This window comes from Archocentrus centrarchus, chromosome 9 (genome assembly GCF_007364275.1).
Source record: "Archocentrus centrarchus isolate MPI-CPG fArcCen1 chromosome 9, fArcCen1, whole genome shotgun sequence".
In the NCBI taxonomy this organism is placed as follows: Eukaryota; Metazoa; Chordata; class Actinopteri; order Cichliformes; family Cichlidae; genus Archocentrus; species Archocentrus centrarchus.
In genome coordinates this window covers 24,079,047-24,092,307 of record NC_044354.1, presented here as the reverse complement: position 1 = coordinate 24,092,307, position 13,261 = coordinate 24,079,047, and the positions used below count along the sequence as shown (strand labels likewise).

At 41.3% G+C, this 13,261-nt stretch overlaps 1 protein-coding gene across 8 annotated transcripts in view; it reads right to left on the bottom strand.

Annotated features, from left to right (window-relative positions):
- fbrsl1 (fibrosin-like 1) overlaps positions 1-13,261 on the bottom strand; it is a 270,174-nt gene that overhangs the window by 193,013 nt on the left and 63,900 nt on the right. For all 8 annotated transcript variants that reach the window (XM_030737150.1, XM_030737147.1, XM_030737151.1 and 5 more), the window contains exon 2: positions 420-644. In XM_030737150.1, the coding sequence (XP_030593010.1) occupies positions 420-644 (225 nt within the window). The remainder of the gene's footprint in view (positions 1-419; positions 645-13,261) is intronic.

Here is a 13,261-nt window from a genome sequence, read left to right as displayed (position 1 = left end):
AATGATTTTCTCCAGTCTTGGACACTGAATATGCTTTGATGCACTGACAGAGGTAACTGAAGTCTCTTATGTAAGGAGACAACCATAGCACCGTGATATATAGTCCCAGTGCACAAAAGAATCAGTAAACCACCTGATAATAATATCCATTCATACTTCTCTTCAAATTTTACATTAGACTTGGATATGGACGGAAAGCAGTGCACTCATCTGAAGAAAAAGACAGTCTGCCTTTTAAATTAGATTCAAACCCTGCCCGGGCATCCGCCTCCTCTTCCTTCATGGACAGAGTGCAAGTCTCAAAACACAAAACACAAGCCAAGGATCCATGCAACATGCATGCAACCTTTGCAACTTAAGTTGAACTCCTATCCAGTGGGACATTTTGACTTTAAAACCCCACAGAGGCACACACTGACCATTTTGTTCTTCTTGGAGTAAGTCTTCTTCAGCAGCCTTTCATTCATCCTCTCCTGCTCCCGCTGGGCATGATGAAGGAAGCCATTCTCCAGGGGATCCACCACAGGCTGAACATTCTCCTCTTCCTCCTCCACCTCCTCGCCCTCCTTCTTCTGACGCTTCGCCACCTTTTTCTCCTTCCACCGCTCCTTCTTCTCTTGCGTCTTCACAACTCCACTCTTCTTCTGCAGAGAAAGAGTTTATTAGAACATGTCAATTATGTGCTATTAATAAAACTGAGGAAAAAAAGAAACGAAAGAAACTGAACTAAAACAAACAAACAAAAAAAAATCAGATCCAAGTCAAGTCAGTATTAGTGAATCTCAAACAACTCGTTGCATTCAGCCCTTACTTTCATTTCTTTTGGAATTTGGCACTTGCACCGAATGACAGATACTGATCAGTGTCACACTGAGATTTACAGCCTGTGGTGTCTCAAGGATTTTCTCTGAATCCTTCAATGAGAACAAAGCAGACAGGTCTAAATGGATACACAAACTGGCAGGAGATAAATGTGCAAAAGAACGGAGGGAGGGTGTGCCGCAGCTGGCAAACAGTCAAGTGTGCGGCCCCTTTCACTTCTGGCTTATACAAAGCAAGCAAACACTTGAGCAGAGAGCAGTGACGCTCCCTCTCTCTAAAGTCATCTTTAATCCTGTCAAACAGCAGAACAATGCCTTACTGGAGCCTATAATCATTTTATGGCTCAGATATAATGAGCTTGTGATATGAAGTGCTGCTTTAACACACACTGGAGAAAACATAGCAGCTTTACATTTAGACTATGACCACACAAACTCCCCCTTTAACCTTGTTAGTCACTGCTTTCATGCACCACCAATGGCCTGGATGTAAGTGCTGTTTGTTTATTGGAATTTAAAGACCATTTATGACCTGCTGATATCTTACACAGCGGCATTTCTTCCTCACATCCCCAAAATTATGCCCGACAGGTATAACGGAGGCAGGTGGCTCAATGTTACTGAAGTCAGTGCTACAGTTGTAGTTCTAGTTTCACTGTTTCCTGTGAAAGTTGTCATTTCTGAAGCAGGTCAGCATCAGGACTTCAAGCAGCCACGAACCGCTGAGTTCCTGAGGCCAAACTCAAGATATAAACCTGTGCTACAACCCTGGCTGTAAACGCATCTCATACCACAGATCAGATGTTCAGACCTGACTTTGGTTTATAGCTAATACTTACTTAACACATAATTAGACACAGATGGTCAAAGTAAGGTCAAGCAGTGCTGGCAGTGTGGGTAAAGTCAAGGCCCTTGCCAAGATGATATAATGGAAAAGCACAGACACATTGGCACGCACACACAACTGCCATCCTGTTGTAAACGCTGATGTCTGCCTCACTTGTGTGTCAAGCGATTGAATAGTATCCTCCTCCTGGGCTTCAGCTGCTTCTTATCGCCATATCTGAAAATAAGACTGAGCCGATGATGTCCTGCTGTCGCTCGGTAAAGCCCGTCGGTGGCTATCGCTGCGTTTTCGAATGGCACGAGACAACGCATCTCTGCTGGAATCCGCGTGGACTCGAGGCCAGAGGGCTGCAAGTTCACGTTTCAGCATCTGTTCACAGCCAGCAGCTCTGAGCCTAACTGCAGATGAATCTGCACTCCGTATGAATAATCAAATTATCAACTCCAAAGGTGGGAGATTAGCAGATGGGTAGCACATTAGGCTCATAACTGCTAATGAATGATGCCTTCCATGACAAAAGGTATTTATGTATCAGGCACTGAAAGGAAAAAAAAATAATCAAGTGGAAAGGAGTAATCTTTCCCTGACAAAAAAATAATTTAAGAGTCCAAAAAATGTCCTAAAATGTAATTGTCAATGTAAGAGTTCCTAACTAAAACCCCAACAAAAACACTTTTATGTTGAAGTTCAGGAGTCCTGCATACATTATTTTTCCTATAATGAACATATTACAAAGTGAACTGTTTCATATCTCGCTTGCTCTGCGGTGCAGATCCCCACCTCCCAAAAAAAGCTGTTTAAAAACACAAAGTTTCTTCTATTCATAAGATTCTTTTTCACACTTTTTAAGAGTGGGTACAACACTTGCTGATTGCAGGAAAATCAATAATTTTCAATGTGAAAAGAAACAGAGCTGCTTGTTGAGTCAAAGGTCACTTTACACAGTAAACATGACTGGAATATAGATGCTCTTTATGCAGTAAGACCAACGATGTTTTGTTGTTCTGTTAAAAAGAAAGCAGTTAATGTATCAGTCTTATTATTAGGGGTGCATGCTGTGAAGCTGCACGAACCTTACTGCATTTGCAGCACGTCGCGCGGAGTAAGAAAAGTAAGTGAAATGTTATTTATATTCAAGATAAATGTCACAAAGTGCTTCAAGCAAAAATGGTTAAAAAAAAAAAAAAGAACAAAAAGTTTAAAAAGATGAATTTTAAGTCCACTGAGTCCACAGATCTCAGGCTCAGTGGGTCTGACCAATTTACTAGTTGACAATCTTTTTGCTCTTGTTGTTTACCAAATCCACATCCCCCAGCCGCTTCTGCAAAAAGGATCTTGCCTAACGGTCACACGTACTCCAACTCCAATATCTTGGACCGTAGCCGGCGATGATTATTATTTTCCCTGCTTTAGAGATCTGCTGTGAGCTTGGGGCCACTCTAACCAGAACTTGCAGCATGTGGAGAATAGGCTGCAGGGCAGAGCCAGGAATACCGAACTGCCGTTCCACAAGATGAAAGACTCACTCGAGAAGCAGCTCCTTATCCTGCTCAGTTATTTGTATAAGCATTTGTTTGCAGGAGAAACAGGCATCATGCACACATACAGGCACAGATATGCACATACCCCATAAATAAAACCTAATTTGTTTTCATTCTTGTTATTATTAGAATTGTTCATGCAAAAATGGCATTTTAAGTAAAAAACAAAACAAAACAAAAAGAAAAATACAACAATGTTTCCCCAGTGGCGTAGTTAGAAATACAGTAAGACATTGTCTGGGAATGCAAAGACTTGAATCCCCAGGTGACCAAGTCCTGCTTGCCTACAGTGTAGCAAGCCTTTCATATGGTATGTTAATAAGAGCTCAACAAGTTCAAGAAACAGTTATAGTTAAAATGCACATAATGTGCTTGGACTCAAATCACCGTGCTGGTATTTATATTTCCTGTTATTCCTTCGGGATACATTTTCATCCCATGACAAATGGTTGCTAAGCTAACCCTGTTCACAAGTTGACTCAATGTTACGTGACATCACACAGCAACTCAAAGCAGCTCTTCTCACCTCACAAGAGAAAACAATTCATTTCTCAAGAGGAACCAGGTGATGGTAACAGACAACTCGCGATGGCAGCCGTTTAATCTTTAATTTAACTTTAAAGAGCTGAAAATGGGACAAAGCGGCCGCAGTTTAACAACGCAGGATGCTGAGGAGAAGATTAGACTTTCAGAAACACTAATGGATTGCAATTTCTTGTTGTCATAGTTATTAGTAGAAACATGCACTTGTTTAAAATAATAAAAAAAAAACCTGCTGTGAGTGGTTAGGTCTATAAAACACCAACTTGTAAAAATGCAAAGTCTTATTAGCATTCTACAGGATACCCTCCTTATCAGGTAATGTGGAAAATACACAGCGAGACAGAAGAACTACAGTGACTATTTGTTTAACATACTTATTTTTTGACTGCACTGCTATCTTCTTTGTGGGTTTAAAAGACAAAGTATCAAAATACAGAGCTCATGTAAAGCCGGGCGCACATCCAAAACCCTCGGCTAAGGGTAACAAATTCAATTTGAACCTGGTAACCCGTCAAGCGCGTCACCACTGTCTCTCTGACCTTCATGCTACATATCTGTTTCAAGTTAAATGCAAACTATCTAATAAAACACAAATATGCCTCAGGAGCAAATAAATATCAGCCGCTCAAAACTCAAACTTTCTAGCTAATATAAAGTGGCAGGTTGTGGCAGCGCCTCTGGGGGTAGTATGCTGAGCAGCTGCCACTCTAAAGAAAACACCGCTCATCGCCAGAGGCACGCAAAACAAAATATTGAGGAGTTAAGTTATAGACGCATCGACTTTATGTGCACCAATTCACGGGGGCAAAATGGAATACACACCGCTACAGTCAGAGGAAAGGATGCAGATCTACATATAAAAAATGTGCCGCGCTTCTCTGTCTAGTTCTGTGTTTGCCAGCACTGCAGCATCTGTTAATCGCATTATCAAAAGCTCAAGCTCAAGCACACAGCAATTAGATTTTGTTTAGAACATTTGCACCTGCTCTCATTGCCGTCTCATGTCTGCTGCGTTCTATCAGTAATAAACAGATTTTAATTGTTTGTGTGTGTTATTTCCATTTATTCAGTCCATGCCTCAGACAACAGATCTATAATAGCTCCAGGAGAAGAAGGGTAATTCATCACTGTGTCTGCCAGCAACAGCTTAGTTGTGATATAATTTCCATATTTCAAAAGGCCTGAAGTGGGTTTTTTTTTTTTTTTCTTTTGTGAAATGGATACTAAATTATTTCTACACATAATGGAGCGGCCTTATCACACTCTGCATAGTTAAAAAAAACATTTACAAATCAAAAGAATAAAATAACTGCAAAGCAACCGACAAGCTGGGAACAATGTGTACTTTAATGTGCACCAGGTAAAGGCAACAAGATTCATGGAAGGCCCATCTGAAAAATATGACTTCCAGCTTTCTCCCCTGATGTCTTGTCTATTTATTTTTTTTTGTCCACCATTAAAAGCACTGCTATTCATGTGTAAAGCTTTTAACTAGTGGTCAAAGTAGTGAATCTCCCTCATTTTACCTCGTTCTGCCTGGGGTAGAAAAGTGACAGTGACCTCAGTAGTACAGAAGAAGTAGTTTAAGATATGACGAGGCACAGGGGCCAACAGAGGAGAGGGGGAGAGGAGAGGATAAAGAGGACGAACAGAGAAACAGAAAGAGAGAGATACAGTGATGGGGGGGTGGGGGTGGGGGGGGGTCTCAGCCTGGAACAGGAGAGACCGCTCGACTGGTTTGACCCGGCCACGTTACCCTGGCAACAGAATGGGAGAGCTTTGTTGCTGTTCCAGGCTGCATGGGGAGTGGAGTGTGTATGTGTGTGTGTGTGTCTGTGTGGGTACAAGTGCATAAAATCCAACACAGGTTTCCTTTCCGCTAACAATAAAGCGCATGGCTTTACATGGTTATGCCGGGACCTTGAGATCCACTGTGGAAGCACGTTCGGTTCCCAAAGGAGGGTTTATGCATTCTGCACAGAGGAATGTCAGCAACCCTGAGGTTTCTTGCAAAGGGTAAGGGGGTCTTCATGAGGCATGCATAAACCAGAGTTTCACAAATGGAACCTGAAGTGCAGAAAAATAGGCAGGGTGTGTAAAGAGAAAGGGAGATAAAGACACTTGATGGCGTCTGGTGCACATCATCATGCTTTCTCCACTGCACTCTCATCTTTCCAAGGCCACTAATTATTTAGGAGACACAAAAAGCTCTGCGGGGTACACCTCCCTTGACATTAAGCGGTGCCACAGAGAGATTGCAGGCTTGGCTGCCACTGTTCCAGCACTCTCCAATGGAGGTGTGGGAAAACTATCAATTACATAATTCAAACTAGCATGTTAAGTTTCACTGAAGGTCCTACAATGGAACTAAAACGGAACAGTTACAAAAGTTACAGCAGTGCACTGTATTAATTAAAAGGCTTGAGACCTATGTGACATGATTAACTGTCAATATCTACAGGGGGATTAAAAAATATTAATGGAAAATTAGCAAAACAGCTGGTTAAACCTGGCACATCCAGCCAACCAAGTGATTACTTTTACACATGCTAATCAGAAAATGCTGGTGCAGCCTGCACCTGTTCAACACGCCTGTTTTATCAAGCGTGATATGTCAGGAGTTAATGTCCCCTCTTCATGAGCCTGAGCCTTCTCTGTGAAGCCTGTCATGCGCTACAAGAGTGAAAAGTGAATCCACACTAAGCTCTGACGCTCTACATCACACACGTTGGCCAAGGTGGTTAGTAAGAGACAACCTATGAGACGATAAATCACAGATTAATTTGCTCATCTACTCGCTACTGCTACCTCTCTTTCCACACATGTATTATAATAATAATAATAATGATAATAATACACAGATCATCTCTGATCTCAGAGCAGTGAAAAGCAGTGCCAGGGACTTGTCTAGCACACTGGGTTGTTATCAGTTTCAACAAACTGCTGCTGTTCATCTCTCAGCTTTCCCAAAACCAGCCATTGTTAACATGACAAGGACGTGTCCATGTAAATGACAGAAACAATAGATTCCAATGGCTCAGATCAAAGCGAGCTTCCAAAGACAATAAGCAACTACGGCCACAAGATGGCAGTAATTTAAGGATGGATGCGGGCAGTGGGAGATGCTTCATGCAACAGAATGCTGTGCGAGATGTAAGGAGAGAGATCACTTTGATACAGTATGCTTTAACTGAAAGGCAAGCACTGACTGCCCTGAAGGAATGTCCATATCTTACATCAGTTATTTAATACCAATGCTAAAATATCTCCCTTACATATGTGAATCCAATGAAACAAACAAGAAAACGAGCAAGCAAATCTGGACGTAAACAAGGCAGAATATACAATATTAAAAGAAAAGGCTTTGCAAGTGCCTTATATGGAAACACAGTATGCCTTTAACAAGAGTCAAAGTGCTGTTTGTAATAGTAAAGTCAGCGAACAAGTGTGTGAAGTGTGATGGCTCTAGCATGAACAGTATGCATCTATGATATGAATTTGAACATCCTAGGCTGCATCGTTCTCGAGTTATGTTCACTAGCTTTTCAGAAAACTTCAGCTTTGACTTTTACCTTCAGGTCAACGTCACAGAGATTCGAACGTTCGTGAGATTTTTAGTCGATGCATCTATCGTGTGAATTTGAACATCCTGGGTCGGGCCGTTCTCAAGTTCTGGCCAACATTGAAGTTTTTGCGGAACCGATGCTGCAGCAGACACCAAGGCTACGACACTAGCTCGACTTCGAAACAGCCGGCCTAAAAATGACTTGAAAATGCAAAAAAATCTTCATGGCTCCTGCTGCACTACATCTACAAGCAAAAGGTTTAATGTACATTTTTTGTTGGTAAGTATGCAAAAGTTTAGCCCACATGACATAAAAGCAGCAAGTGGAATCATTTGTTGAATCACTTTAGCAGGGTTTAGCTCCCTTTAGGCTGGCTGAGGTTTGGTTGCATAGATTTATTGCTCAGCAGCTGGACTGATTCTCTACACATTACTGCAGCTCCTGGCATGGCCAATAAATCACCTTGATTTGTCATGATGCAGACTGGATTGATTTAATCATGCCTGCTAGCCTTTAGCAGTGTTACGTATGTGACACTGTTCAGAGAAAGCAGAACACACACCTGCTGTCAGCCACATCAAACACACCTTTGGTGGACTTAGAGCATATGCTCATTTACTCAGTCTCCCTGTTTTTCTGAAAGCATACAATCAGAGGGTTCCTGCCTCAAAGGAAGACATGAGAAGCCAATTTTTTTGTGCCAAGGTGCTTATCAGGCTGTGAACAAGAGAAAACACACGCTCCTATGGTGATCAAAGCTGCATAATTAGCTAGTGCATATTAAATAAACCCCACCCTCTTCACCTTTTCTTAATTGATTTGGTGTATTTTTTATTGATGAGTGTAAGCTAGTTTTTTGAGAGGCTTTATGTTTGTGGTGTGTTATGAGAAAGCAGAAAAATGAATGGAACTTGTAAGGGGTGGGTGGGGGGTGACCCCCGAAAGGTTAGCATGCTGCTATACTTGCACTTTTTTTCATTTACTCTGTAATTCTGACATTAACATGACTGCATATCATAGCTTTCAAATGTTTACGTTATTCCTGTAAAAATCCACATGCCTGCGAGCTTCCATAAGCCGCTACAAACAAGCGCTGTGGGTAAATCAAATATTTATTTTGGATCACATTTTGTATCATAACTGTATTAAGGTTAAGGTTGTCAAGCTTGCTTTGCCACACAGATAGGCTCCTTTAAAAGCGGCGCTACGAGTGACAATTTGTAGCAGCAACAAGAGACCATTGAAATTCTGAACTAGCATTTTGTTAGATATTAGCTGAAACCAGCTGCACTCAGACTTTGAAAAACAAATGAGAACGTGCAGGAAAAACAGGCACAATGGGGATCTCTAGTATCTGGCTGTTTTTAATAGCTTTGGAGCCTGTTGTGTGCTTTTCCAGTGCTTCTTGGCCTGGACATTCCTCTTGACAGCAATGCTGCTATATGCTGAGTGTGTGTGCAGGTGGTGATAACTCTCCATTCTTCCTCGGGGTTTCTGCATCATTCCCGCTCCCCTCTTTTATTATTCTCTGCACCCATCTGATTGCGTTTTGTAGTATTTGCTGGTGTCAATATGCAAGTTTACCTGTGACTTGTACCGCCACACATTTCGCTGTCAGAGTACATTTAAACGTGTGGACGTGCTTGTACATCTAAGTACTATCTAAGGTTGTGCATGTTGGTAGAAGTGTGTTTGTGCACTTGTGTATTTGTGCACCACACATGTGCGAGGGCTGAATTAGCTCCTGGAGTGACACCATCTGGCCAGCGGGTGCTGAGGGGAGAAGAATACAGGGAATGCAGCAGTAACAGGGTGGTACGGCACAACAATAAACACGGGCTTTAAATCAGTTTCACAGCTCTGACAAACACTAAGGAAATATGAGGTTACAGACATGCTCTGCCAAGATTCCTCCACATTTTAAAATTAACAAGTGATCAATATATAGCATCTCTGTAGGATGTAAAAATATTACCTGTCATTTATTTGTTGAGAAATGTAATCATCAATCATCAAGCATGATCTGCCTGACATACACTGCATGTCTGCTTTACTGCTTTAAGTAAAATAAATGATCAACAACATGAGCAGCAAGTCATAGCAACCAACAGACATGAATTCAAATATTAAATAAGCAATAAATCACTATGTTCATTAACTGTATGGGATGAGATGCACTCATAAAATTCAATAACAATTCACTGTGATAAATAATACAATTACCGCATATGCTGATTCATTGTTACAAGCTATGTTAACCACGATGATGCTTTTTAAATAACTGTCCGATTTAATTTTTGCGATTTCAAACCAAAAAATGATAGGACCGTTACACTCTTTGTGTCGATGTTGTGTGTCTGTGGGAGGGCTCCACACATAAATGAACTATTCATCTAAAGCGTCTACATTTTGTGTTTTCTTGAGATTCAAAGAACATAATCTTGGTGAGCGCTTTTGTTAAGATTACATCAGAAGAGCCTTCAGTGGTGTGACACTCTGCACCGGCTGATGCGTTAGCTGAGCTGGCTGCCACCAATTGAGCAGTTTATTTCAGCTGTCAGACTCACTTCCTCAGTCTGAGCTGTTGATCATTTTGTTGCTTCTGCAGCAGCTGATGCAACCCAGCATGCATCCATGGGCCCGGTTTCTTCATGGTTCCTCACAGCTGGCTGTAATGATCTCTGCACACCTCGGATCTGATGTTCGGAGGGTGTCCAGGAAAAAAAAAAAAAGACAACCTTACATGTACTTTCAAAAAAAAAAAAAAAGAAAATCTACTTGTCTGACTGACTTTCTGCTTTGCTTTGGAACTATTAAATCTAATACATTTGCTAAAACCTTAGCAGTTTGGGGCTAATTACTGGCCATGGTAAAGATCACCTACAAAAATTGGTTACAAAACAGCACAAACACACATGCACACAAAAGAAGTCTGATCCCTGAACTCTAAATCAAAACTTGTGTGCTACCAGATATCACAGGTTTCGCCTCCCACGCGCTCTCCTCGAGACAGTTAAGTAGATTGTCTGTCAGGAAAGTGGCTTTCTCCAGAGGCCAGTATGTCCTGTGAACCTCCTACCCATTGTCACAGGAAGCTCCCTGATTTCTGTGGCTCAGCCCACACAGCTACAGCCCAAAATACAGCCGGGTGTCATTCCTTGGGTTTCTCCTTTCCTCACATTCTCCAGAGAGAGGAAGTGTTGCCTCGGCAACAGCTATTCCCATTGGTGGAGCAGAATAACAGAAAAACGTCTATAAATGTGTAACGTTGGTCTCACACTGTCAACAAATCTGCCCAACATATTTTCTGTACCAACTGTTGAGTGTTTTTCCATGGGTGAAACTGCTAAAAGCACACCAGGGACATTAATGGCAAGCTTTTTCAAGAAGAATAAATGGCAAGTTTTTGAATCCTAACAAACACATTACTCGCTCATTTTGACAGTTGTTCTCTATGTCTTTTCAGTACAAAGCCAAATCAAAACACAATTATAAAATATGAGCTTCCTTCCCACTGCTGACTACCTCAGAACATGGCAGAAGTGTTTTGGCATCAGATGAATTTTTGAGTGCATCTTGCTGTGAGCTGAACCAGTATGAGGATTGGCTTTGTTCACACAGCAGGGGGGCTGACAGAGCATAGGAATCCCAGCAGAAGACAGCTGACAGGAGAGAAAGAAAATCTCAGATCTACCAGCAGCCTCATACTGTATCTTAGCAGTCAGAGCAATGCACTACCAAGATGTAATATCCATATTTTTTAAACTATTGCAGACATTGAGCAGGAAGTAAAGTGTTCAATGTCAGGTAACAAAGTTTCTCCATAATAAGCCTCTGGTACGGTCCTGCTGACCCAGTTGAAAAACTACATCAGTCCTAAGGCAACATTGTGAAGGTCTGAAAGGATCCTGACACAAATTCTACAGTGACCACAAGAAAAAGCCCTCATTTAATCAGCACTATTCACCTGCCTCACTCTGTCATCTGTAGTAACTTAGTTAATATTTGTTTTATACATGTCATCTAAGGCTGAGAGCACAAACCTCCAGGTCCGAAGTATCGTGATCTTTAGAATCCCCATATATCATTCCCTATATGCCTATATGTTGTTGATATAATCAGGGCCAGTAAGAAACAGTAATGCTCACTTTGACCTTCAGCTCAATCTACTAATGTTGAAGGAGAGGTCAGAGGTCAAATGAGACATATTTTAAATATTTATATGGTACTTTCTATGTGTTGAGAATACACGCCACACTAGTAAGAATTATAGTTTCTAAGTTACAAGGCTTTTTGTCAATTTTCAACCAATAAATCATTAAGTTGACCTTGAAGACCTTGGTGGATGCAAGCCAAATGTCACTGGATCGTTAACATGACCCCGCTCTACAACCCTACAAAGTTTTATTAGAATTTATTCAAAACTTTTTAAACTATTGTGTTTACAGGAAGAGTGACATGCATGCACGCACACAAACACTAACAAGAACTATTACTGTCATTGGCTATAAGCCAAATTGTTATTTTATTTTATTGGTACTGACCCAGAACTTCACAGTTATCCATCATCTCTGGTAGAAACATTGTTGCTTTACTGACCATTCAGATTTCCTACCATAAACGTTTCAAACTCGCTTTAGTCAGGGTTTTATTCAGCCAGAAGTGTTTAAAAAAAACAAAGCAAACACCACATAGATAAGGCTCTAGTAACACAGGCCTGGAGACTCGTCAGCAACCATTTGGCCACCACCAGTTACTAGGGGAAAATGTGTATTCCTCAACCAGTTGCAAATGGTTTGCTGGCAGTTGCTAGCATGAAAAGATGTATACAGCGCTTCACCAAAAAGCTTACTTTGGTCGATTGTTGTGATCATCAGTTCTTAGCATGGAAGATGCCGACTTGTCTGCAAATGCTCAGAAACTACTTGCCAAGCAGTTAAAACTGTGAAAAGTGCAAGAAAAAAAAAAGTGAAGAATATTCTCCTTCAAAATAAAAGTTGGAATCTTTTTTGAAATTTTACTTCAGGACGGAGAGGAAATGGCAGGTGTTTGCAGACAAGTTGGCATCTTCCATGCAAACTACAGGCGACTGCGGCAACCTGATTTCACCTGCGGGCAGTCGGCACCCTCCAACAACCACACAACAGCTGGTCGTAGAATAGACACTTTTCCCTAGCGACTGGTGATTGCCAGGTGATTGCTGACCAGTTTCTAGGCGTGTTTGACTGAGGCCTAACTACTTGCTGAGCTCTCAATAGATAGCACAGATGCTAAACATGAAAATTTAGCAGAAGATTTCGCTGCTAAAGAGCCACAGGAGTTTGTAGAAACCAAAAATGCTGGTAAAAGGAGAGTTAGCCTGACAGGAAATACTCTAAATGAATGTTAACTGCTACATATTTAAGTGTTTGCTTACATTTTTTTTGTGGGTGTACCTGCTACCTCAATGTCACCACAAAAAGAAAAAAGAATCAGCTAAAAGTTAAATTATTTTGTTTTATTAATTTAGTTTTAATTTGTTAACAGTAGCAACAGGGGTAATGTCTCTGTTCTATTGTATCTCAGTAAGCCCTGATGGCGTGACAGTGAGCCAACATTCACAATACCAAAATAAAGCCCTGAGGCAACACATCTATTATTTTACTCGCAAAGGAAATAATGCAATTACAAACAAAACTGCCTTCACTGTTTACTTTGAAGAGCACACCATCTAGTCTTACGCACACAACGCCGAATCTGAACAATCTCCACGGTCACGAAACAGGGTCCTTGTTAAAAAAAAGAGAACCAAGCTGTCATCTGCATTTGTTAAAAATGGAAGAATATTCAGACTACGACCAAAAGAGAAATCACGGTGATTTTGTTTGACAGGCAGGAAAACGGGCTGCCGCAGAGAGAGAGCGAAGCAACGTGTCGGAAGCAGCAAAAAACAAGCGCTCCTGT